Raw genomic sequence first — 27,247 nt, forward strand, 5'->3', positions numbered from 1 at the left:
GTACATGCATGGAAGTAATTTGTTGGATGAGACTTGGATATGTCTGCAGAGGCATGTACTTGAATAATCAGAACGGATATCTTGTAACAGAGACTTCATGACCCAACATCTTATCAGACGTGAGAGACATCAAATAGTATCAAATAGTATCAGATAGCTCAGAACTGCCTTCTCAACACATAATGCAGAAAAAGTGGCATAGAAAATGATAATACTTTACAACGTCTCTGTATTGGAAGAAGTGTCTATCTCGGCCTCTTGGATGTTGTCTAGGAATGAGGCCAGATGCCGTTGGTCATGGAACAAGTGTGCTGTACCTTTGTGGAAGATACGTAATCTTACAGGGCCTGCGAATGAGAAGGGAATGCTCATGCCTCATAGTGTCGACCTGAGAGGAAATCTTTTCTTGCTTGGATCATGGGTTTAGAGTAGTCTTGTGAGGTGGTGATCTGGAGGCCTTTCCATGAGATGTTTGTTTGCTTATGAATTCTAGAATTAGTTCCACTTGATGGTATCTGAGGGGTTTGAAGGTTATCGATCAGGGTGGCCTAGTTGAGGTTGCATGGTCATTTTTGTCGTGTTGGGATGCGATGTGCTCTCTCAAGCTCAAATCGTTTGTCGAAGGGTATGTTAGTATTGCGAGGGATCCAGTCCTCCAGAAAGGTGATGCAAGAACCATGTTGACTTTCACAGTTTTATAGGAAAGCCAAATAATCTTACTTTGCCCATCCTGTTTCTATCTTCCAATTCAGCACTGAAGTGTTGCATCATGATTGAGGTTTTGTGAAGAGAGACAAGATATTTTTTTACAGTGAGATTTATCCTCCAGATCGCTAAGTCGCTGTATGTTGCATATAGTTTATCGGTTATTTGTTTAATATCGGATCTCATACCTGCCACATCTTGCTGCATTAAGTCCATGCTAACTTTTGTGGTTTGAGCAAGTTGTAAGACATTGGAAAGTTTTTTTAAAAAACATATTTTATTCGTCAATTTGTGTATGAAATGAAATGAAATGAAAAGAGAATTTATAAAGCGCGTACTGTCACTCCTGATGGAGTCTCCTGGCGCTATCAACAACAGATCAAGAGTGACATAGGCCTAAATGAGTTTTTGGCAGCAAGCAACTGATAGGCCAAAGATCCACGTTTTTAACTGTTTTCTGAACTGCCCCTCCTGTTCGATGGCTCTAAGCTCATTGGGCATGCTGTTCCAGGCTTTGGCTCCCAGGACGGTCGCTGACCTTTCGCCTCTGGTTACTAGCCTAAATGCTGGAACGCTGAGCAGGTAGGCCGTGGTTGACCTTAACGTTCTTTTCGTAATGTACGGCCTAAATCTTGCTGAAAGATATCCTGGGCCTAGATGACGATGGGCTCTAAATGTTGTCAATAGAAGTTTGAACCGAACCCTCTTACAGACCGGAAGCCAATGAAAGATCTTCAGTGCAGCTGAAGCCGACGCCCTGTGTGGTAGTCCCAATACCAGTCTGGCTGCTGCGTTCTGGACTACCTGAAGTCTCCTCAGGATGATTTTATTAGTTCCCACAAGATGACTATTGCAGTAGTCCAGTCTCGATGATATGAGGGCCACTGCTACAATCTTTCTGGACACCAGGGGAATCAAATTAAAAAACCTTCTCAAAGTCTTTATAAACCCAAAACAGGTCCCAGTCAGTTTCAAAGCATGAGGCTTGAAAGAAAAGGCGGAATCAAACCACATGCCTAAGTTTCTGGCCACTTCCACCTTTGGATGAAAGGGATTATCTTGCCCAATTGGTAAGATTTCTGTCTTGCTGGTGTTGCAACAGAGACGGTTTTCCCTCATCCATTGCAACACAGCCGTCAGACAGATTTTAAAGTTTCCCTCCACATTAGTGGATCAATTGGGTATCGTTGGCGTACGACGTGATCTCGATCCTATAATTAGAGATCAGAGAGACAAGAGGGGCCATATATACATTGTGGAGAAGCGTGGCTCAATGGTTAGAGCGGCAGACCCTGATGCAGAGGTCTGGCCCGGAACCAGGGTTCAATACCCGACTCGGCGGCTCTTGGACTCAATCTCCCCGGACCTGACATTTCTCGCCTCGGTGCCTAGTCTAATCATGGGTCCCACTCTGTGACTCTGGGCAATAGCTTGCTTAATCTCCACAACGGCCCCAAAAGCGCTGGGATGCCTGGTTTCACCCTGGGGGTGCCCAGGAGTGGACACTCACAGGGAAAAACCAGGAAGGGTTCCTAAGCGGTATACGGACAGCGCCGGGACACTACCTCAGGGAAGTAGCTGTGCGCTCTATAAATACCGGTACATTTACATTTACATTTACATTAAACAACCAACCGAGGACTCAAAGAAGCCCCCTGCGGCACCCCTGTGGTGATGACATGAATGGTCCCAGCATGATTGATTGTGTCCTATTGATCAGGAAAGATGTAATCCATGCCAAGGCCTGATCTGATATGCCACACGATCTTAGTCTGGTAAGCAAGATTTTATGTGAGATCGAATCAAACGCTGCTGACAAGTCTAAGAGGATCAGGACTGCCTTCTTGCCCTCGTCCAAAATAAATTTGATGGTATCTGATATCTCAAGTAACGCCGACTCAGTGGAGTATTTTGGTCGGAAGCCAGATTGAAGGGGATGAAGAGCCTTTGTTACTTGTAGGTAATTCTAAAGCTCATTATATACAATTTTCTCTGTAATTTTACCCAAAATGGGCAACAGAGATATAGGTCTATAATTTGTAAGATCTAGGGAGTCGACGTTTGATTTCTTCTTTAAGGGTTTTTTTTATGGCGAATTTCCATTAGTCCTGGACTGTCCCTGTGGCTAAGGAGGTATTCACAATCTCATTAATCACTGGGCTAACAATGTCAATTATATGATGTAGGAGCAAGCATCCAGAGGAGAACCTGATTTACAGGCTAGCTTCCTTAGTCTGGGAGAGAGTGGCCAGTTCAAAAGCTTGGAGGCCTACACTGTCATCCCTATTCGAGGTCCCCTGTACCTCTAAAGGCTCCAAATGGTCATGGGTCACAAAGTTCTTTTGAATTACCTTAATTTTTTGGTCAAGTAGATTGCAATGTCTTCACATAGCTTTTGGGAGGGGGGGATTTCGACATGTACCCCCTTAGGGTCAATGAATGATTTTACGATTTAAAAGATCTCTTTTTGAATGCCCGGGGTTCATTTTTTGCCCTGGTGATTTGATCGTAAAAGTAAGACTTTTTTGCTGACTTGATGGCTGCATGGTATGTTTTCCTAAACTTTTTAAAGATCAGACGATTGGATTCCTCATAACCCTTTCTCCATCTGCGTTCCAGCTGCTTAGATTGCAGGTGGAGTTCTTCTAGTTCTTTCGAGAACCAGGGGTCTCTCTGAGGTTTCCTTTTACTTAAACCAGCTGGACGACCGGCTGGGAGAAATTCCTCCCCTATCGCCGACATCCAATCATGGAACCTGCTGGTGTCCTCCCCAGGAACTCCTGTGAGAGTAGGAACCTTGTCTAGTGCCACTGTTTGTAGCAAGTTGTTAGTGAGCAAGCGCTGCCACTCTTTCCTAGGAGGCCCTGCCACTAACTTCCCTTCTCTTTGCCCCTTCCCCGGAATCGGGATATATAGTGGAATGAAGCTGTGGTCGGACCAGATCTGTGGGGAGGGCTTTCCAATCTGGAGAGTGCTAAGATTGGTGCAAACTACATCCAGTGTATGCCCTGCCCTGTGGGTTGGCCCCTGGACCATTTGTTCCATACCCAACAGTTGCATTGTCTCCACAAAGGGTAAAACCCCAGGGCTATCGCTAGATTCCTAGTGAAAGTTGACGTCACCGAGAAGAGTAAAGTTTGCATACCTAAGCATAGCCTCACTGAGTCATCACCGAGGGAGTCCAGGAAGGCCTAGTCCAGGAAGGCCTAGCTGTTGCCTGGAGGGCGGTACACCAATACCCCTGAGAAGTAAAAGGTGTGAGCAATGCTACAGCAGAAGCCCATGTGTTCAGCTCCACTGATAGCCTGGAGCGAAAAAGCTTTCCAAGGCAAAGTCTTCTTATGTAGCATCTCTACCCCTCCCCCTCTCCCACTTTACCTGTCCACCCTGCATATTGTGAAATCTAGCGGCAAAGCGACTGCAATATCCGGGTTTGAGCCCTCTTTTAGCCAGGATTCGGTTATACTCAAAAAATCCAGGTCATTGTCCATAATCAGCTCCCTGACCTCTTGGGCCTGAAGGCCTAATGAACGTGCATTTATCAAACCACCCTAATAAGGCTCTGAGGGCCCTCTCCCTTGGCTTCCTCGACTCTCTTCTCCTTAGCCCAAAAGGGAAGCGGAGTCTTACATTTCAGGCATGTCAATGGACCCATGATTCTGTCCACATCCAGGGAGTGGTTACACTAATTTTTGGGCTTTAAATCAAGTAGATGTCTAGCTAAATACCTCCTACTTGGTCCCAAACGGGCAGGGTGGCTGGCGCCGAGCACAGACGGGCTTGCCTTTGGCGCGCCGCCGGCGCGTCCGCTGCGCTTCCGAGCTCTGCACACCAGAGTCGTCTGCCGAATCAGACCATACTTAATCATGAAAGCAATCGACTTTTGTTTGCAAAATCAACAATGTATAACAAGGGCACATTAAATGATGTTGAACCCCCCCCCCCCACGCCCCCAACTCCCTTCCCCCCTGAAGATCGCACTAAGTCCACATCATCTTGTCCACAGCCTTGATGTAAAATCAAAGAATCCTAGCATGAGAACACACATCCTCCCGCTCCCCCCCCCCCCATACCTCCCCTCCATCTTTACAGACCCAGAAACTTAGTCCGGTAACTGAGGCTCCGCTATCGCTGGCTGCTCCAGCCACAGGCCTCGATACTCCGCCCATCGTTTCCATATTTTATAATGCTTACGCTGGCATCCCCTGGCTACATAGATAGGTTGCTCCAGCCCCATACAAAAATCCAGACCATTTTTCCAGGCGGCCACTGAGGGGGCCTGCGTCGCATTCCACACCTTAGCAATGTCTCATTTCGCCAGTATAAAGCCTAACAACATGAGATGCCGTTTGTAGACATTGCCACCTAGCCCCTCCATAACATGAAGCAGAACCAACTGCGGTGCACGAGGGAGCTCCCATCCCAGGACTTCGGAAAGACATGTAAATACCCCCCTCCAGAAACGATCCAGTGATGTGCACCGCCAGGCCATGTGTATAAATGTACCCTCCTCCCGACCACAACGAAGACATTCTAGGGGAAGCGATCAGCCACGCCCGCCACAACCGTGCCCTAGTAAAGTAGACCCTGTGGAGGTATTTGAAATGGATCAGGTGGAGTCGCATTGCTATAGCCGCCCCCCCGGGCTGCCAAGGCCTCCGTCCAGTCCTCCTCCTTCAAAATGCCCACATCTCCCTCCCAGTCCCCCCTAGAGTTTTTGAAGTGTAGGGGAGCAGTGAGTGACCAGGTTCTGGTAGATTCGGGAAATCTTCTTTTCTTGTAGGTCCCTCATAAAAACCTTTGCTTCCAAGGGGCTAAAATCATGGAGAGACTCTAGACCCTACAGGCTGGGGGACAGTGCGCGACGGAACTGAAGGTTTCGATAAAATTGTGTCTGAGGCATGTGGAACTCCTTCTGGAGTTCCCGGAATGGCTTTAGTGTCCCACAGGACATCTCCCAGGGTGCAGATACCAATGTCCTCCCATCCCCGAAAACCCGGAAGGGCCGCCAATTGGGGCAGGCGCCCATTGTTCCACAACGGGGTCTCCCGAGTCAGGACATTCCACCAACCCATACGTCGCAGCACCCGTCTCCAAATCGAAAACACCACCCGTGTGGCCGATGGCAACGTACCCCTCAGCTGCGCAGAGTACAAAAGCGTATGCAGTGTGTGGCGTACCATGAGTTGTTGTTCTAACGCATATGCCGGGTCTCCCCTGTCGCTGTACCACCACTTATTAAGGACCAGCAGATGTGAGGCCTGATAGTATGAGAGAATATCCGAGGACGCTAGACCTCCACAGTAGGGGGACAAGAAGCATGTACGCAGAGCCACGCGCACTTTTCCCCCCTCCCACAAAAACTGCCCAAGCACAGAATTCACCTGCCGGAACCATCTAGGTGGGATCGGGTACGGGTGATTCTGTAGCTGGTAGAGAAGCCAGGGGAGCGCTACCATCTTGAATATTTTGAATCCTTTTCAGCCATCTTGATGCCATGATCCCTCTGGTTATTGCAGGTAATATCATAGACGAATGAGAACAAACCTGCAATTTTGAACTACAAAACCAACAAAGATTTTGTTGTATGGTGTGAAGTTATAAGAGGGACAAAATACAGGAGGTGAATGCCTTGATGGTAATTCTTTATGGTCTTTATCTGGTGGTATTGTGCATTCTGTGCTTTCATTCGACTTATGCATTTCTAGACTTGCTTGCGCACTTGTGTACTCGGGTTATAACGTATATGGTATACTGTGATATCCTGCAAAGGTACTGAGCTAATTGTGGGGCAGGTGCAGGATTATGAAATTAGTGACATTAGTACCACTATAAGGCTTATGTGGTTTAAAGGTAATTTTAGACTGTTTATGCTGGGTTTCAGGCCTTGGGTAGCTTTATAGATTGTGGATGTTCTTTGCACTTCTCAGGTGACTGTATCCTGAGTGAGGGCAGGAGAGGAGGGATTTCCATAACAACTGTCAGAGGGTTGTGACTTGATCAAGGATTCTCCTGCTTGCCTGCTCTCTGATGGTACCTTGCTGCGGGTTGTGACTTGTGAAGGACTCTTCAGCTCACCTGCGTTGTGACGGTACCTTGCTGGGTGACACCAAACTGAGCTAAACTTACAGCGTTGGTACCAGTGTGAGTGGTCTGAGTAATCTAATACACCGCATGGTACTCGGCTACATGCAGAGATTTTGGGTACAAACTGCCCTCTCTCTTATGAGGAGGGGTGCGGGTTGCGTCAATATTTCTATTAATTTGAGCTCTGCTGTGACGGCTCCGACCAGGTGTAATTATCAGGCCTCACCAAAGGTGCACATGTTCTGACGCTCTTACTGGTTCTTTTGAGCGGTCTGGAAGGATGAGCTCAGTCAGGCGGGAGTGGTCACACAGCAAAACAGCAAGGGATATTCGCACCCAATGGCTTAGCCAATGTGCAGTGGAAGCGTAGTGCAAGGAGAGCGCAGAAAAGGGTAGTTGCCGATTATTTTAAAATATGAACTGTTTGGTGGTAGCGATATCGGCACTTGCTCAGTAGGTGTTGCTGAGTTGCGGCCTGTCCCATGTAATGCTAGGCCATTCACTTAATAAAGGGAAGCAGCGTCTCAGCAAAAACGTGGTAACCATAATCACTCTCTTTCCATTTAGCTAGGTGGTAGTAGGCGATATTCTCTGGTTCTTTGTATGACTGCGATCATGATGGATCTTCAATCATAGGCCTCACCTTGTTGCGGGGATGTTGGCAGCCCCTGGGTGCACGGTTCAGGGTACGGTGTTTCAATGTAGTAGGGGTGTCGGGGAGCATTTCGGAGCCTGAACCTCTTTTCCTACATGTTCCAGTGCCCTATCCTTGTATTTTAGAACATCGATTGGAGATCTTGGCCCATTATAGAGGAGGAAATGTGGCGTCGAGGAGATCGAGCTTTGGCTGAAGTAGCCAGTTTCCTCTGTGTGAGGGCACGCCCCATCTCCACAATTTCATATTAATTGCATGTATCTGATGGATCCTTCTAACCGCAGATTCCTCACCTTCTGAATCTTGAGATTTTTGTCAACATTGTTATGCACGCCAGAATGTGTTGTCTTGCAGTAGTAATGCATGGAGTACCACATCAACCTCGTACAGCTGGGGCCCTATATATGCGCCACCCTTGTATTCTGACGTCAGTTCTTATCTTTCTGCGCCTTTGAACACTGATCCAGAGTTACTCCTTCCACTTATTCTCATCTATTTGGTGATTTGTTTCCGCCAAATTTCCCATTGTGTGCAATGGAAAATTTCCCCTCTAAAATCTACAGTGTTTTAAACCTTGTATGGACTGTAACAAACATATGTCAGTGACAGATCTCCACCTGGTATGTCTCTGATGCCTCAGGTCTTTACCCAACTCTGCTGGGACTGCGCCCGGATCTGAGACGTGAACCCTTTTGTATTCTTAGTCATTTCCACTTATGGTGACCTTAACAATTTGTGAGGTTAATCCAACTCAAAAAAGAAACACAAGAAGTCAAACAGTGATTCTCTCTGATCACGCCACTCCTCCAGAAAAATTGTAGGGACACCAAGGGCCTCCTGATCTCGTTTCCGATCTACTCCTGATCTCGGTCCCGATCTACTCCTGATCTCGGTCCCGATCTACTGAAGAAACTATTCCACAGCTCATACTGGTGCAACCCAAATTCCAGAATTCATCTGCAACACCGCAACAAGTAGAGGCATTTAAGGAAGCCAAGTTGTACCTCTTTGGACCCTTTCAGGTTCCTTTGGCGCACCTTGGGGCCACAAGTATCTAAGAAGGCTTCCAGACAGACTACTACTCATCCATCAGTATCCCCTATAGTTTTAACCCTTCCAAGGCTTGAAATGCAGCTTGGTGCAAAGACATCCAATGTCCACCTCCACAGCAATAGATGTCCCAGTCCTTTTGAGGCTGGGATTCTAGATCCGCCCGAAAAAGACCAGGCTTTCAGGAGTAAAATACTGCTCAACCCCCTTCTCCATCCCCCCCCCCTCCCCTCCAACGATGGCCACAAAGCCGCTCTAGATTGCTCACAGCAGCACATGCTGACCTGTTTGATAAGGTGTTTCCTCCATGACTGGCAGAGCATCACATCAGACAGACGGGTGCGTCAAATAGTCCAGGAAGCATACAATATGGCCATTCTTTTTGGATCTGCTGCTTAGTCCACCTTCTTCAGACCGGCTGTTAGAGGACCATTTGTTCATTTTATTACAGGAGTTCAGGACTTTTTGAGATCGGGCGCCATAGGGAGGGACTGGCTGTTACTCCCACTATTTGTTTGCGCCAAAGACGGGCAGAAGCCTTTGTCCCACTTCAGATCTTTTCCTCTGAATTTAAAGGACAAATTCAAGTTGCTCACATATTTTCAAGTGCTTTCTGCCCTGGATCCAGAATACTGGATAATAGTTATGGACATTCAGGACTCCTTTTTTTCACATTCCCCTCCTGCAGTCCCAAAGGCTTTACCAAGGTAGGCCTGAGCATTTTGAGTTCAGAGTGCTCCTCATTGGCCTCACCAGTACCCCGCCTCCCCCCCAGGATTCATGAAAGTGATGGTGGTGGTTGCAGTACATCTTTGGAGGTTGCGAGTCCCTGCTCTGCCTCGACGACTGGCTTTTGAAGACAAGCTCACCACAGTCAGTTGTAGACCACATCCAGATGACAACAGATTTCTTAACATCTTTGGGTTACTCCTTGGCGGATGTTTCAATTAATCTGAGCCATCCTAGATACAGTGCAGTTTCAAACTTTACCTCCTCTTCAACAATGTCAGGCTGTGGCCCTGATGTTTCATCCTCAGTCCTGATTCTCAGTGAGAGTGACACTGAAACTTCTTGGACTCCTGCTTCTCGACTACATAAAATTCAGTTTCATATTTTTATGTTTATGGGGAGAATGCAATATATCTACACTGGTGACTGCTCTACCACAATTGGACCAGTGGCAGACACATTTTCAACACCACCCAGAGCTGACAGTGGTGACATATGTATCGATGTTGGATTGTTGAGATCTGGGAGAGTGAAGATCTGAAAAGCTTAGTTTCTGGCAAAGACTTGCCTCCACTTCAACCTTTTTGAGTTACAGGCCACACGCTTGCCATTGAAGGCCTTCCCACCGTCTTTAAAATGCAGGTGGGTTCAGATTCTCAAGGCCTGCTCCACCACGTGAAGGTGCAACACACGGGGCTTAGAGAGTTCCTGAGTCTCTGTGTCTCTGGAACTGGCTCAGTCAGCAGAACATCTCTCTTGGGGTGCACCACCTGGTGGGATGTATGAAAGCCAGTGCTATCAAACTCTGCCGGCTATACCTAGCAGATCATGAATGACCGCTCCGCCTCGAACAATGTGGAGAACCCTGGCTTGATCTATTTGCCATTGATGCAAATGCGCAGTGTCAGCACTTCTGAGTATTGGAGTTCCCAAGAAGGCTGTCTCTCCGAGACGCAGTGCGCCTAGAGTGGGGCATGGGACTCTCATTTGCTTTCCCACTGGTACCTCTTCTGCCCTGAGTTCTGAAGATCAGGAAAAACCAGGCTTAAGTCATCCTAGTGGCTCCGAATTGGGTCAGGAGAGTGTGGTGCGTGGACTTCTTAGCATCCGCATCTGTCCTCCAAACAAGCTGCCGCTTCTGGAGGGTCTTCTGTCACATGAGCAAGGCAGGGTACTGCACCTGGACCTGCACAGTCTACATCTCTATGCGTGGCGATTCAGTGCCGATTGTTGACTTCTTTCAAACTCCCTCCTGAAGTAGTGGATGTCATTCTAGTGACCATGCGTCCTATGAAAAACGCTTGTGCTGGATGCTGGGATAAGTTTGTGGCCTGGTGTAATTCCCACCATACAGACCCATTACACAGCAAAGTTGTTGGATGTTTTGCTTTATGTACGATATTTAGCACAACAAGGATGTGCTTTGGACACTGTTACAGGTTGCTTGATGGGCCTCTGAGCAGTTTTACAGACTGTCCTTATTTGTAATGATGCATTTTCTTAGAGGTCTGGTACCCATGTTTCCACACAGGCTTATTGTAATTGCATAGTCGAACCTTAACTTGGTTATCACTTTTCTTTATGTATGTACCCATTTTGAGCCGACACATAGCTGTCCTTTATGTCTACTGACTCTGAAAACAGCCTTCTTGAGCACGATAACCTCAGCGTGAATGAGCTACAAGTTCCATACGTTCATACACCACCTTTTCCCTGGACACACTAGTATTACAGACCATAGCGATATTCCTGTTGAAGATTTTGACACCTTTTCATGTTAGACAATCTATCACTCTTCTGACATTCTGTGCTCTGCCTCTCGCCCTAAAGGACAAGGAGAAACTCCATCAATTGGACCCCAAGAGAGTTCTGAGTTTTTTCGTTTATCTCACCAAGGACCATTGATTTGACAATCCGCTCTTTGTGCGGTTTGCTGGGGTGAAGAAGGGAAGGGTAGTCTAGCAAAGGGCCCATATGAAGGTGAAAAGTCCTCTGTATAAAAATCTGCAAGGCATTGGTCAATAAGCAGACCCCGCAGGGTCAAAGGGCTCATTCAGCCAGAGCCAAGGCTACTACCACTTCATTGGCACGCAGAGTGCCTGTTCTAGACGGCTGCAAGTCCACTGCATTGGCGTAAATCCTTACTTTCATTAAGCACTACTATCTTGATAGCCAGATCCGGCAGAAAGGGCACTTTGCTTATTTCGGTAATGCAGGACTTTCTGGATTAAGCCGTACCACAGACCCACCTCTGTGGGAGGTACTGCTGTGGTATGTATTTACCAGGTGATAATTCTGCGGTTAGAAGTATCCATCATAAGAATAAGTTACTTATCTTCAGTAGCGCTCTTTCTGGTGGATATTCTATCTAACTGCAGATTCCTCACTCAGCCCGTTCTTCGGAATCAACTCATTTCATCTTCCATAAAAGGATCCCACTTTAGAGATCTGCACACTGTCGCATCTGATCAGTTTGTAAGCTCCGCGTCTGATGGCTCAGACAGTAAAGACGTCAGCCTGCAGGGGTGGCACATTTACATGGCTCTGGAGTGGTAAAAAGCTGCATGACCCCACGTATTTGTGTGTGGGAGCAAAGCTCAGAAAAATATCCAGATTCGGTTTGGCAGTTTGGGCTGTTCACGTAAAAAATATGCATTTCGGTAGAGTATCTACCAGAAAGCGCGTTACTGAAGGAAAAAGCGCGTTACTGAAGGAAAGTAACTTGTTCATTGTCTTTATGTGACACTTTTATAAAAAATATTGTTGATCTACAAAAGGGGACTCCATTTTAATGTTTTCCTTTCACAGATTCTGTTTGTTGGGCCTTGAATGGTGGGATTAGCTGCATGCCAAATTTCTCCCCTAGATCTATAGCACTGCAATAATTATATAGAATATATTAACTCTAAAGAATCATTGCAATCGGTAAGTTTTTGAGCCTTGAGTTTGAGCAAATTATGAAATCCTAAAAACAGACTGACTTGTTCAATAAATGGACGATTGAGGGAAATGTGGTAAATAATGTTTGAGGCCACACAGTTTATGTTCACAGCATTCCAGGTACTTGTAATAAATGAGGTGTTGTGTTTTTCAGACATTCTTGCTTGCTGGAAGGAAGCGTAAGAAGAGCAAAACCTCAAACTATCTAATCTCTGTTGATCCAACAGATTTATCACGTGAGGCTGAAAGTTTCATCGGCAAATTGAGGTCAGCATCCTAAGCTACTGTTCAGCAACTTCGGGTGATGAAATAAAGTTGACTTGGAACACTGTCTTGCAAAATCATTTATAAGCATTGTTTGTCTTCCACTTAGCATCATGGCAAATCTCTACTAACAGAGCACATCCCTGCAACAGTCCTTTGTAGCTGAGTTGCAAAAGGACAGTTTAATATAAATAAGCATTTAGGCCTTTACTGTCCTGGGGAGCTTTTCTCATCCCAAGCTTTTACACTGCTGTTGACTGATCAGTCCCTTTCGAAATATTTGCTAGTTTCATATATGTAAAAGAAAGCTCTTAGTAAGGCTTCGGCAGGTTTTTTGTTTCTACTCTCACAATAGGTTCATTAGACATTTCTAGCTGTAATGTTCCTTGTTTAATGCTTTGCTTTCTCTGAATGTGTGAAAGTGTTATGGTTGTATTTTTGCTATTGTGCAGAGGTTTTTACAAACTATGCAAAGATTATTTTTGTCTTCGCTGGCATTTTTTACTTTGCATTCAATTTTCTATTTATACTTCATTTTTATATCACCATCAACTGCTTTTTATAATCGGCTGTGCCACAGGATAGTCAAACTATTGTTCTGACTTGATTTTATGCCTTTTACCCAAACATCTGGAATGGGAAGAATAACAGTACAACAGCTTACAGAGTCGACTGAAATTGTATTAGTCAGTTCTGCACCATAAAATGGAGTTACTCTTAAATGTCATCTAGCTTTGCTGGCATATAATTGTACCTCCAGTGTGAAGGACCTCAGGCAAGTACTTCCTTATTATATAGTGTGTACTACAGAATATTTCTTAACTTTTGTAGTGGAAGATAACTGAATGTATGGACTTATTTTATGATATAATCTTTCATAGTTTAGGGACTAATTTGTATTTCATTGTGCAATTTTTATAGTTCTTCGTTTCCTATGGCGGGTACACTATGTGCTCCCTTTTACACCTGGTTTCTGAGAGCCCTCTCGCATGGGCCAATATGAACATGACCGCTATTGTTTGGCAGTAGTTACGGCGTTTTTATCAAAGGGAAAGTGGTCACATTGTATTGTATTGTAATGTAATTGCATTTATATAGCGCTAACTACCCCTGACGAGGCGTCAAAGTGCTTTTTCGGCGAGTAGGACCCATAGAGGATTAGTATTGAATTAGTATAGTGAAACATGCAAGTACATTTTAAGTGGTGGATAGGTTAGTCAGTTATTTGGATTCGGAATGACAGCAGAAGGATAGAGGAGGAAAAAGGTTTGTATTTATATAGTGCTTGTTACCCCTGTGGGGTGTTGATGCACACTATTCAGGAAGCCCATAAAGGATTAGTGGTGAATTAATATGGTGAGTAGGGGATATTTGAGTAGGGGATATGTTCAGTTATTTGGGTAGAGAAGGGTAGGTGGCGGGATAGAAGAGGGAAAGAGGTTTGTATTTATATAGCGCTTGCTACCCCTGATGGGGTTTTGAAGCGCAAGTAGCACGCTACTCTGGAACCCTTCAGCATTAGTGTTGAATTAGTATGGTGAAACATGAAAATTCTTTTTGATGGTGGATATGTTAGTCAGTTATTTGGATTGAGAAGGATTGGGGAGGGGTAGAACAGAGGGAAGACTTTAGAAAGGTTTGTTTTAGGGGATTGGTATAGTAAAAGAGGTGTCAGATGATGCAAGGAGGGGTAAGGTAGGAGAGTCTAGAAAGGGTTACTTTGGGGATCATAGTAGTGGTATGGGGTTTGGGACAAATGAGAGTGGATGTAGAGGATATATTGATAGATGTATAGGATGAGAGATAGGGTAGTGCATTGGAAAGAGTAGTAGAAAGAAGTTTGAGATGAGTCAGAAGGTTGGGCTAGAAGATATTTTGAGCGAAGTAAAGGCTGAGAAATAGGGTAGTGCATTGGAAATGCTAAATTAGAAGAAAGTGATACATATATAGATCCATAAGTACATTGAAAGTATATAGATGCATAAAGGAGGTAAGTATATTGGGCAGAATTTCTGGTCCTGGTTAGTCTCGAACAAGCTCCAACAGGCAACTGCCCCAACACTATCTAATCACACTAGCTCTAAAATCTAGAACCAATAGGAGACCAGGACCTGTCTTTAAGAGTGTCTGAGATCTTTAGTATGACCTGGGTGACATCAGCATAGATACAAATGTTGAACCCATGCAGCTGGATGAACACAGCCAATAGAGCCACAAAGGTTGCATAGCAGTGGGGACCACATTCATCCTTGAGGAACCCGCAGTGTATAGCCCAGACTGATGAGGAGAAAGTCGCAGCTGCTTGGAAGGACCAGCCGGCAACAAAATCAAAAAAACGTACCCATAGGTGGTTTGATAACAAGATCTTTTGGACAATCAAAGTCAATGTTGTCAGGGACTGGTTCAGCTACTCACAGCAGATCCGGGAAGGGCACAAGATACCAACGAATGTGGAAGTGCTTGGAAAGGACACAAGTAGGGGAGAGTAAATAGCCCACAATGCCACTCATCTTGTGTGGCAGGGAGGAGCTCGGCTAACCTGGCTGCTGAACAAATCCATCATGGAGTAAACCTGCACTGGAAAGCTCTTTTAGCACACGGAAGCACGCTTGTGCCAACAAGCACTATCCAACCTATGACGTTCCCTGAACCTCCATCAGACCAGAGAGTGGCCTTTGATGTTGAAGTGAGGAGCTGCAGTGAAAATCATGCATTCTACTTGGCTGCATGTTAGTAGCCAAAGGCCTGGCTGGCATAAACCCATTGGTCCAATTTTAAATTTTGTTTGAGGCCCGGGTAGACTCCTACTAAGAGGACTAAGGGTTTACAGCCCACTTTTAGCTATGAGTAGCTGCATCAGGGTGTCTGGGAGATTAGTTAAAGCGGGGTTATCACAAACCTTCCTCTTCATTTTACTTATTCAGGCTAGTCCTAGAAAATATTCAATCAACATCAGGGCTCAAGAAACAAAGAAAGGAGGAGGGACATCGGGGTTCTGCTGCTAGTGACAGGAAAGAGTCTACATCCCCACATTGATGAACGGGGACTGAAGTGTGTGCAGAGAAGGTACGAAGTTCAATACCGGATGATGTTGGTGCAGTCATAGGCTCCACCGATGCCGACCTCCACAACTGCCAGATCCACCTTGCTTGAAGGAGATGCATCTAGCTAAAGTCAGCCAGTTTAAGGCTATGTTGACTGGTCTAATGTGATTCTGAATGGAAAATTTGAGGTTCTGGCTTCTATTCTGATTCCTACGTAATTTGTGAAGCATTGAGAGGTGCTGCAGCGCTGGTTCTGTTAGCATTGTCTAGGTGGGAGAGCCCCAAGGCGATGGTCACTTCAACTGTTGGAGAGAAGCCAAGGTGGTGGAACATTCTACACAGAAATTTCGTCCTGTAGAAACTTTGTTTTGCAACCTTGATTTACTTGTGGTCCACATGCACCCTCAAATTCATAACTGGCCTTGAGTGGGATGCTTGTGCCCCTAATTCTTGGGACCAGGTGTTTGTAGGATAAAAGTTGGTTAATTTGCCATTTTAGGAATTCAGTGTTTGAGTTGTTGAATTTGAAGTAGTTCAGTAGCATGCAGTGATTGATCCATGGTAGGCATTGTCTGATAGATTTTCAAGTATTAGTACGATTTGCCTGTCATCTGCATAGTTGTATTCTATTGCATTGTACCACTTGGATAGAGTCTCATACCCATTGTGGGGCCATCCCTACTAGTGTGATGGAATGAGCCACTCAATTTATAATTGCAATTATCTGGCATCCATAATTTACTGAACAGGTCCTGTGTTATGCTTATGATTTTCATTATTTTTGTTTCATTCCCATGCCACTTGCAGCAGTTTATTCAACCATTATTATCATGTGCATATGGGAGGAGGGGCATGTGGACATGGAGATGCATGGATGGCCTGCACTACACTTGTCCATTATACATTCATGAGATGGCTAAGGTCGGTTGTGCAGTGTGGTGTCTGGGGGACTCCTGGAATGGATTACATTGGAGTCTTCCAATGTGCTAGGCATGTGCAGTAGATCTCTTCAGGCATTATGCCTGCCTGTTTTTTTCTGTTAGGCGGTTGGTTAAAATACGTTGAAAGGGATTTCTTAAGCTGCAGCATGTCCCAAAGCAGTTCTATCTCTGTTACGGATGCTTTGACAGTCTACAATGGTGTATCGCTTTTTTTAAACCTGTAGTAATAAAGCAGGCTATTTACCCTCTAGTTGCGATCTCCTTTGAAGTTCTGTATAGTTGTCAGGTATTTATTGCTTACTGCCAGCCATGAAGGATGATAGTGATGCTCACTAGTGCAGTAGTTCCTGCTCAGTTTGTGCATTACTGTTGCCTGAATTGCAGCGAGCCATGAGAGGATCATAGTGTGCCTTACATAGTCTTTTGTTCATTGTAAGACTGTGTGCTGTGCCCATCATAACTGATCAAATCACAGCGTTGCTGGTACCATGGCCACTCTTGGTAGTGTAGTGGTTAGTGCTCTTATTTGATACGAACACCAGATGATCTTGTTGCCCAGGCGGCTGTTAACCTTGGGAATTGCTACGTTTTCACTTCTTTTGGAATTTTTAGGTGCTCATGTATGTTTTGTAGCTTGGCTGGCAAGGAATTAGACTTTTGCTGCTTGTAATAAGAGGGCAAATCCTCCAATGGATATCCTCTTAAAGGCATGAGCTACGAGTCAAGATGCTACTGTTGAAAGTTGTCCTGTAATTAGTGCTAATTCCCAAAGTGGACAGGATGCACATTTAGTGCTTGTACTGTGTGAAGGGTTTTCCTAGTACTATCATTAAAATGCACAGCTGATGATTGGTTTGAGTCCATGGCCACTCCAAGGTTTATCACCTCCCTTGATGTTTCACAATAATACCGCAAAGGTAGTGGTGGTTTTTGACAGTTGCACCTCCAATCCTACAAAAAGTCTTATGACGTACTAGTTATTTCTGGACAGACTCTTATTTGTGTAGTATTGGTGCCCCTCAAGGTCACAGTAACATCCCACTACCAAGGATATTGGCTCAATGGAAATTCCAATGGAATTCGTTGTCAAGAATTTTTGGAAACTACTTGTACCTTGGCACTCCAATATTTAGTATCATACAAACATTCGCTATCTGGGGAGTGAATTCCTAATCCTGACCTGTTTCGAGTGTCCTGATTACTGATCTATAGAACAAATACTACCTAGGTCTATATGTAGAAAGAGAACATCAAAATATTGCATTCATTCAGTGATTTAATGTCGAATTGAATAAAGTTCCTCTCACTACAATTCATGTTAACACGACATAATGCAATACATAAGCAGTGTTGTTGCACGTTCTTCTTCACTTTGGTCCTGAAGAACTGATGCAGGCAGCCGACACGTGTTTCGTTACGAAACGTAACTTCCTCAAGGCTTATTCTTCTTGTCATTAATAGACATCTTAGGCGTGTCGTAAAGATTCCCAGAACCGATAAGTTCTTAGACCTTATTTTAAAAGACATGTCGTTTCCTGATCAGAGGAGAGCGGCTTATCGTACCCCCAAGGCCAGATAAATATGATTCTTTCTTGGAGATTTGTATGTCTGAAAAGTATTTGTTTCTTCAAAATTATTTCTTTAGGAAGTTAAGTACATTGGATGGTCCTGAAAAATAAGACAGCGTGTTGCAGTTTAGGTCTCTCCAACAATAGGATTTAGATAGGTCCTATGTTCTCGATGCGGTGAATACGTGTAATCAATCACTTTCTCCCAATGCGTGCTATTCAATGGATATCTCTGGAGGTAGGACTATGTTAGGTCCTATGTTCGGCGCGCGGTAATCGGGCCTGTAAAAGGCAACTTTTACGTGGTGCCGCGCGAACCGCAAATCCGGGGTGACGTGTCTGATGTTGCTGGTTGACTTCCAATTATTTGGGCTGTATCATTATAGTCTGATGGTTGTTCCAGAATCCACTGTTTATAATCTGTTTTTGTGGAGTTGAGCCTTTGATGGTTGGTCATCATCCTTTCGTCAATGAGTCATGTAGGCTTGGCTATATTTATGTCTATGGAATTTTTCAGTTTTAGGATGATCTGCATGCCATCTGTGTACTAGTACTAGTAACGTGATATTGATATTCTCAGCCCCTATTAGCGCATAAGGCCAGGATAACGGAGGAGTTGAGAGATGATTGAGCCTTGTAGTGTGCTTTAGTAAGGGCTGTGATGAACTGAGGTTAAAGGAGTATAGTTACCTAGCTATGCCTTTTTTCAATGTCCATTTTATCATATTTATTCATATGCTGAGCTCTTCAAGTTTATTGGTTGAGCCTGAATTTGGTGAGGAGCTCAGGTAGAAAGCTAAGCTATCTGGGGTTATTAGATTGAGGCTCATTTTGTGAGTTAGGTGCCTGGCAAGGATAATTTAAATCCTATCAACTTGTTTCTGTTTGGGCATCTGAGTCTGTGGAGCAAAACCACAGATCTGGTTCACTGTAACGGGCAACACCCAGCATATGTCTGGACAGTTAGCTGATAGGCTCCAATTGCCGCTGTATGTGCATTAACCTAGTATATACGTGTATATCACTAGCCTTTACTCCATGCCAGTCACAAACCGTCATCAATGACCGGGTAAATAAAGCAAAACGAGACAACACACATGCATGTACAAGCATGACACCCTATACACACAACCCCTCATGCTCCAAAGATGCGTCCACATACACACACCTTCCTCATACTTAGCATACAGCTTCAATAACATTCAACCTGATCAGTACACTTCCCACATTCACCCTGATTTTGTTTAGTTTACTCCTGTTTTCTCATGTAAGATAATTTTAGTCCATTTTACTTTTTTTTGTTTTGTATATGTTTATTGGTTTTCAATTCCATAAAAGAAAGAAACAGTAGAAAACACAACTGTCATCACAAAGGGACATAAACAACCTTCGTCAGAAACTACACGGTTCTGTGAAACATATACGAGCATAGTACATATTCTATTGTAGTATGTCTGAAACACTCCAGTAGTACCTCTCCCTTACCTGAAACATGTGATGTCCATTCTAATCACCATTTTACAGTATCCTATCGTCCCTGGGTAAGTGTTGTAGGGATAGCCAATTCCCTGTTGTTGGTCGTCTGCATGTCTTTGTCCAGTAGGTCGAGTCTGTAGTATTTCATTCATCTGTCCCATATCTTGTGAAATTTCCCTGGGCAGCCTCTGCCCTTATATGTGACCCTTTCCACTGCCATGTATATATTCATTCCTGCCTTCCATTCCTGTAATGTCGGCGGGGCCGGACCGCCCCTGTGCCTTGCCATGTCTCTTTTCGTGACCACCAGGGATAGTGCACTGATTATCAATTGCGGTCTGTCCATATCTAAGTCGCTGGGGATCCCTAATAATATAAATGTCGGGTCTAGGGGGATGCACGTCTGCATTACTTTAGTGAGTTCTCCTACAATCCTGTTCCAGTAGGTCTGTATGAGTGGTCATCCCCATACTGTGTGGTGGAAGTTCCCTGGGTCTTGTCCACATCTCAGACAGTTCGGGTTTGCAGCCCGCCCAATCTTATGTAGTGTTGCTCGATCATAATAGACCCGTTGAAGGATTTTATATTGGATAAGGCACAGTTGCGCCTTATACGCCACCTCCCTAGGATGCATCAATTTTAATCCATTTTCTGTGTACATTCTTAAACGTGCTACCTGCATACACTTGTCAGCCTCTGCCTTTCACCAACGCAGACTGAAGTATGCAGCATTGCTGGCACCCGACAGCTTACCAAACTAAGTGCATGCAGCAGCTCAACAACATGGTCATACCATTGCTGTTCTAGTAGTGCTCACATACTGTCACTTGCAGAATAACTGAATAGGCCAATTAATGCCTCTGTATCTGGTTGTATTACTATAGATTCTGACCCTGCTATAATACACCTATATGGACGTATAGAAACACATTAAACCTACGACATACAGTGACCATCCATTGCTTTGGGGGCTGCCGCATCCCTTAATGTTCCTGTTCAGTGAGTCCATGTGTTCCTGGTATAGCAACAAGCAATAATTCCTGGTAGAACCACTGTTTGTCCGGGCCTTTTTTGCAGAGTCTTCCCAGGATGTTTTTCCCTTTTGTTGCCGAACCTGTTTTTGTTACAAAAAGGGGGTGGTGATGGACAGAGTATCTGAGTTAATCAGAACACTCCTACCCAGTCAACAGATCAGGGCTTGATCCATCACCGTTTTTTAGCTCACTGCACCATCCCAGTTAGGAACCTGGCTATATGCAAATTAGTCTGTCCCTGGCCCAGTGCATCATGGGAACAGGGCAGACCAAACTACCAAACCAGTTCTTCACTGGAAAGGAAACAAGCTTCCGGGGACCGGTTTCTGGCATTACAGCCGTCTTCGGCCCGGCTTGCTTGAATCCTGATGGTGCAATGAGCAAGGGACTCATGTCTGAGCATACCCTTCCACACTCATAGTGGCCAAAATAATTACAAAAAGGGGGTGGTGATGGACAGAGTATCTGAGTTAATCAGAACACTCCTACCCAGTCAACAGATCAGGGCTTGATCCATCACCGTTTTTTAGCTCACTGCACCATCCCAGTTCAGTCCCCGGAAGCTTGTTTCCTTCCCAGTATAAGAATTGGCTTGGTAGTTTGGTTTGCCCTGCTCCCATCATGCACTGGGACAGGAACAGACTAATTTGCATATAGCCGGGTTCTGAACTGGGATGGTGCAGTGAGCTAAAAAACGGTGTTGGATCTAGCCCTGATCTCTTGACTGGGTGAGAGTATTCTGCTTAATTCAGAAACTCTGTCCATCACCACCCCTTGTTGTTAAATATTTTGTCCACCCTAAGCGTGGAAGGGTATACTCAGATGTGAGTCCCTTGCTCATTGCACCATCAGGATTCAAGCAAGCCGGGCCGACGACGCCTGAAATGGCAGAAACCGGTCCCCGGAAGCTTGTTTCCTTCCCAGTATAAGAATTGGCTTGGTAGTTTGGTTTGCCCTGTTCCCATCATGCACTGGGACAGGAACAGACTAATTTGCATATAGCCGGGTTCTGAACTGGGATGGTGCAGTGAGCTAAAAAACGGTGTTGGATCTAGCCCTGATCTCTTGACTGGGTGAGAGTATTCTGCTTAATTCAGAAACTCTGTCCATCACCACCCCTTGTTGTTAAATATTTTGTCCACCCTAAGCGTGGAAGGGTATACTCAGATGTGAGTCCCTTGCTCATTGCACCATCAGGATTCAAGCAAGCCGGGCCGACGACGCCTGAAATGGCAGAAACCGGTCCCCGGAAGCTTGTTTCCTTCCCAGTATAAGAATTGGCTTGGTAGTTTGGTTTGCCCTGTTCCCATCATGCACTGGGACAGGAACAGACTAATTTGCATATAGCCGGGTTCTGAACTGGGATGGTGCAGTGAGCTAAAAAACAGTGTTGGATCTAGCCCTGATCTCTTGACTGGGTGAGAGTATTCTGCTTAATTCAGAAACTCTGTCCATCACCACCCCTTGTTGTTAAATATTTTGTCCACCCTAAGCGTGGAAGGGTATACTCAGATGTGAGTCCCTTGCTCATTGCACCATCAGGATTCAAGCAAGCCGGGCCGACGACGCCTGAAATGGCAGAAACCGGTCCCCGAAAGCTTGTTTCCTTCCCAGTGTAAGAATTGGCTTGGTAGTTTGGTTTGCCCTGTTCCCATCATGCACTGGGACAGGAACAGACTAATTTGCATATAGCCGGGTTCTGAACTGGGATGGTGCAGTGAGCTAAAAAACGGTGTTGGATCTAGCCCTGATCTCTTGACTGGGTGAGAGTATTCTGCTTAATTCAGAAACTCTGTCCATCACCACCCCTTGTTGTTAAATATTTTGTCCACCCTAAGCGTGGAAGGGTATACTCGGATGTGAGTCCCTTGCTCATTGCACCATCAGGATTCAAGCAAGCCGGGCCGACGACGCCTGAAATGGCAGGAACCGGTCCCCGGAAGCTTGTTTCCTTCCCAGTATAAGAATTGGCTTGGTAGTTTGGTTTGCCCTGTTCCCATCATGCACTGGGACAGGAACAGACTAATTTGCATATAGCCGGGTTCTGAACTGGGATGGTGCAGTGAGCTAAAAAACGGTGTTGGATCTAGCCCTGATCTCTTGACTGGGTGAGAGTATTCTGCTTAATTCAGAAACTCTGTCCATCACCACCCCTTGTTGTTAAATATTTTGTCCACCCTAAGCGTGGAAGGGTATACTCAGATGTGAGTCCCTTGCTCATTGCACCATCAGGATTCAAGCAAGCCGGGCCGACGACGCCTGAAATGGCAGAAACCGGTCCCCGGAAGCTTGTTTCCTTCCCAGTATAAGAATTGGCTTGGTAGTTTGGTTTGCCCTGTTCCCATCATGCACTGGGACAGGAACAGACTAATTTGCATATAGCCGGGTTCTGAACTGGGATGGTGCAGTGAGCTAAAAAACGGTGTTGGATCTAGCCCTGATCTCTTGACTGGGTGAGAGTATTCTGCTTAATTCAGAAACTCTGTCCATCACCACCCCTTGTTGTTAAATATTTTGTCCACCCTAAGCGTGGAAGGGTATACTCAGATGTGAGTCCCTTGCTCATTGCACCATCAGGATTCAAGCAAGCCGGGCCGACGACGCCTGAAATGGCAGAAACCGGTCCCCGGAAGCTTGTTTCCTTCCCAGTATAAGAATTGGCTTGGTAGTTTGGTTTGCCCTGTTCCCATCATGCACTGGGACAGGAACAGACTAATTTGCATATAGCCGGGTTCTGAACTGGGATGGTGCAGTGAGCTAAAAAAACGGTGTTGGATCTAGCCCTGATCTCTTGACTGGGTGAGAGTATTCTGCTTAATTCAGAAACTCTGTCCATCACCACCCCTTGTTGTTAAATATTTTGTCCACCCTAAGCGTGGAAGGGTATACTCAGATGTGAGTCCCTTGCTCATTGCACCATCAGGATTCAAGCAAGCCGAGCCGACGACGCCTGAAATGGCAGAAACCGGTCCCCGGAAGCTTGTTTCCTTCCCAGTATAAGAATTGGCTTGGTAGTTTGGTTTGCCCTGTTCCCATCATGCACTGGGACAGGAACAGACTAATTTGCATATAGCCGGGTTCTGAACTGGGATGGTGCAGTGAGCTAAAAAACGGTGTTGGATCTAGCCCTGATCTCTTGACTGGGTGAGAGTATTCTGCTTAATTCAGAAACTCTGTCCATCACCACCCCTTGTTGTTAAATATTTTGTCCACCCTAAGCGTGGAAGGGTATACTCAGATGTGAGTCCCTTGCTCATTGCACCATCAGGATTCAAGCAAGCCGGGCCGACGACGCCTGAAATGGCAGAAACCGGTCCCCGGAAGCTTGTTTCCTTCCCAGTATAAGAATTGGCTTGGTAGTTTGGTTTGCCCTGTTCCCATCATGCACTGGGACAGGAACAGACTAATTTGCATATAGCCGGGTTCTGAACTGGGATGGTGCAGTGAGCTAAAAAACGGTGTTGGATCTAGCCCTGATCTCTTGACTGGGTGAGAGTATTCTGCTTAATTCAGAAACTCTGTCCATCACCACCCCTTGTTGTTAAATATTTTGTCCACCCTAAGCGTGGAAGGGTATACTCAGATGTGAGTCCCTTGCTCATTGCACCATCAGGATTCCAGCAAGCCGGGCCGACGACGCCTGAAATGGCAGAAACCGGTCCCCGGAAGCTTGTTTCCTTCCCAGTATAAGAATTGGCTTGGTAGTTTGGTTTGCCCTGTTCCCATCATGCACTGGGACAGGAACAGACTAATTTGCATATAGCCGGGTTCTGAACTGGGATGGTGCAGTGAGCTAAAAAACGGTGTTGGATCTAGCCCTGATCTCTTGACTGGGTGAGAGTATTCTGCTTAATTCAGAAACTCTGTCCATCACCACCCCTTGTTGTTAAATATTTTGTCCACCCTAAGCGTGGAAGGGTATACTCAGATGTGAGTCCCTTGCTCATTGCACCATCAGGATTCAAGCAAGCCGGGCCGACGACGCCTGAAATGGCAGAAACCGGTCCCCGGAAGCTTGTTTCCTTCCCAGTATAAGAATTGGCTTGGTAGTTTGGTTTGCCCTGTTCCCATCATGCACTGGGACAGGAACAGACTAATTTGCATATAGCCGGGTTCTGAACTGGGATGGTGCAGTGAGCTAAAAAACGGTGTTGGATCTAGCCCTGATCTCTTGACTGGGTGAGAGTATTCTGCTTAATTCAGAAACTCTGTCCATCACCACCCCTTGTTGTTAAATATTTTGTCCACCCTAAGCGTGGAAGGGTATACTCAGATGTGAGTCCCTTGCTCATTGCACCATCAGGATTCAAGCAAGCCGGGCCGACGACGCCTGAAATGGCAGAAACCGGTCCCCGGAAGCTTGTTTCCTTCCCAGTATAAGAATTGGCTTGGTAGTTTGGTTTGCCCTGTTCCCATCATGCACTGGGACAGGAACAGACTAATTTGCATATAGCCGGGTTCTGAACTGGGATGGTGCAGTGAGCTAAAAAACGGTGTTGGATCTAGCCCTGATCTCTTGACTGGGTGAGAGTATTCTGCTTAATTCAGAAACTCTGTCCATCACCACCCCTTGTTAAATATTTTGTCCACCCTAAGCGTGGAAGGGTATACTCAGATGTGAGTCCCTTGCTCATTGCACCATCAGGATTCAAGCAAGCCGGGCCGACGACGCCTGAAATGGCAGAAACCGGTCCCCGGAAGCTTGTTTGCTTCCCAGTATAAGAATTGGCTTGGTAGTTTGGTTTGCCCTGTTCCCATCATGCACTGGGACAGGAACAGACTAATTTGCATATAGCCGGGTTCTGAACTGGGATGGTGCAGTGAGCTAAAAAACGGTGTTGGATCTAGCCCTGATCTCTTGACTGGGTGAGAGTATTCTGCTTAATTCAGAAACTCTGTCCATCACCACCCCTTGTTGTTAAATATTTTGTCCACCCTAAGCGTGGAAGGGTATACTCAGATGTGAGTCCCTTGCTCATTGCACCATCAGGATTCAAGCAAGCCGGGCCGACGACGCCTGAAATGGCAGAAACCGGTCCCCGGAAGCTTGTTTCCTTCCCAGTATAAGAATTGGCTTGGTAGTTTGGTTTGCCCTGTTCCCATCATGCACTGGGACAGGAACAGACTAATTTGCATATAGCCGGGTTCTGAACTGGGATGGTGCAGTGAGCTAAAAAACGGTGTTGGATCTAGCCCTGATCTCTTGACTGGGTGAGAGTATTCTACTTAATTCAGAAACTCTGTCCATCACCACCCCTTGTTGTTAAAGAACCTGTTTTTGTTGGCATTCAGAATATGTGCATTTTTTCCCTGCTGTGATAAAGTGCTAGTGCTCACCCCTTTAAACATGATAAAATTGGCCTCCATCTAATTTCCACATTTAATTTACTTGTAAGTCCCTAGTAAATGCTTCTACATGTATCCAGGGCTTGTAAATTAAATTCTACTAGTGGGCCTGCAGTGTTCATTGCACCACATACTGAAATAGCCTTTTCAGACATGCATTGGGCCTGCCACTGCAGCCGTAGTGCAGTTTTAAACTGACATTACGACCAGGCAAACTAAACCTTTTGCCAGGCCTAAATTGTCTTCTAAATCACTTTGTATTTAAAAAGTAGGACATGTGCTCAAGTTTTACATGGCCTAGTAATGAAATATTCCTAAAGTTGTTTTCCATTACTGTAAGGCCTGTATTTCCCATTGATTAACGCTGGGGTACCTTATTATATTTAATATGTGATGCATTTGAATTGGAAGAAGGTACACATAAGCTATATAGATTCCAATGAATTGTTATTTAAAATTCCCTTTAATGCTGCAGTTAGATTTTAAGTCAAATTTCTGAAAAGGCTACTTTTATAAAGTTGACATTTTCTTGTCCTAACCATTTGTGGCTTCTGTCAGTGTCCTTGGTCAGTGACACAAAAGGGACTAGGTGTGGACAGGATGGGCCATTAAGGTGGCTGGGGGCAGAGCTGTGCACTGCCACACTTATACGTCAAAGGGCTTGCCTCCAGCACACACAAAGTAGCCTGACACCCTCCTTTTGTCACCCAAGAATAATTGGAGCCATGACAAAGGAAGGTGGAAGAACTTTCCAGAATTCTCCCACATCATAGACTGGCACCTGGTATAAATATTGGACCTCCAGAGCCACTCATCAGTACACTCCTGAACCTGTTGATTTTACAGAGGAAGGAATGCCCCGCTGCTATCAGTGGACAGCATTGCCCTCTTTGAAGGCAGACTGGACCTGCTCCTTCCATCCCCGGCTCCAAAGGTCATTTGACTGACCTGTTTAAGCTACAGGGACAGAACAAACTCCACAGGCCTCCCTGCAATGTCCCTGCTACCCTGGACCTGCTAATGAACCTGCATGGCCTCTTCTTGAGTGAGTTACTGATCACCAAGAGGTGCGACACCAGGTCCTTCATAAGAAAGGTAAACCCTGAGATTTTGGGCTCTTCACGACTGTGAATGTGCCCGGTTGCACCGAGACTCCAGTGACGATTACCCACATGAAGCTCCGGTGAACTGGACTCTTCACGCTATAGTCACTGCCAGCGACTTAGAAAATTAGCAGAAAAGTCAAAAAGGAGGGCAAAAAAAGGCAAAACATAGCAAGAAACAAGCAGAGGAGGCACAAACCGAGGGCAGCAGGTAGACTGGCAGCAGAGGGTAGCGGACTGCGGGCTAGCTAGACAGGAGAAATGTTGCAGAGGGAGCTGGTACGAGGACCTGTTCATTGGGGTTG

The 27,247-nt window shown here is 45.6% G+C and overlaps 1 protein-coding gene across 8 annotated transcripts in view; it reads left to right on the forward strand.

Annotated features, from left to right (window-relative positions):
* TULP3 (TUB like protein 3) overlaps nucleotides 1-27,247 on the forward strand; it is a 550,002-nt gene that overhangs the window by 388,959 nt on the left and 133,796 nt on the right. For all 8 annotated transcript variants that reach the window (XR_013606868.1, XM_078673739.1, XM_078673741.1 and 5 more), the window contains one exon: nucleotides 12,321-12,433. Coding sequence is in view for 7 of the 8 variants with exons in the window: in XM_078673739.1 (XP_078529865.1) it covers nucleotides 12,321-12,433 (113 nt within the window). In the remaining variant the exon portion in view is untranslated. The remainder of the gene's footprint in view (nucleotides 1-12,320; nucleotides 12,434-27,247) is intronic.

This window comes from Lissotriton helveticus, chromosome 1_1 (assembly GCF_964261635.1).
Source record: "Lissotriton helveticus chromosome 1_1, aLisHel1.1, whole genome shotgun sequence".
Lineage (NCBI taxonomy): Eukaryota > Metazoa > Chordata > Amphibia > Caudata > Salamandridae > Lissotriton > Lissotriton helveticus.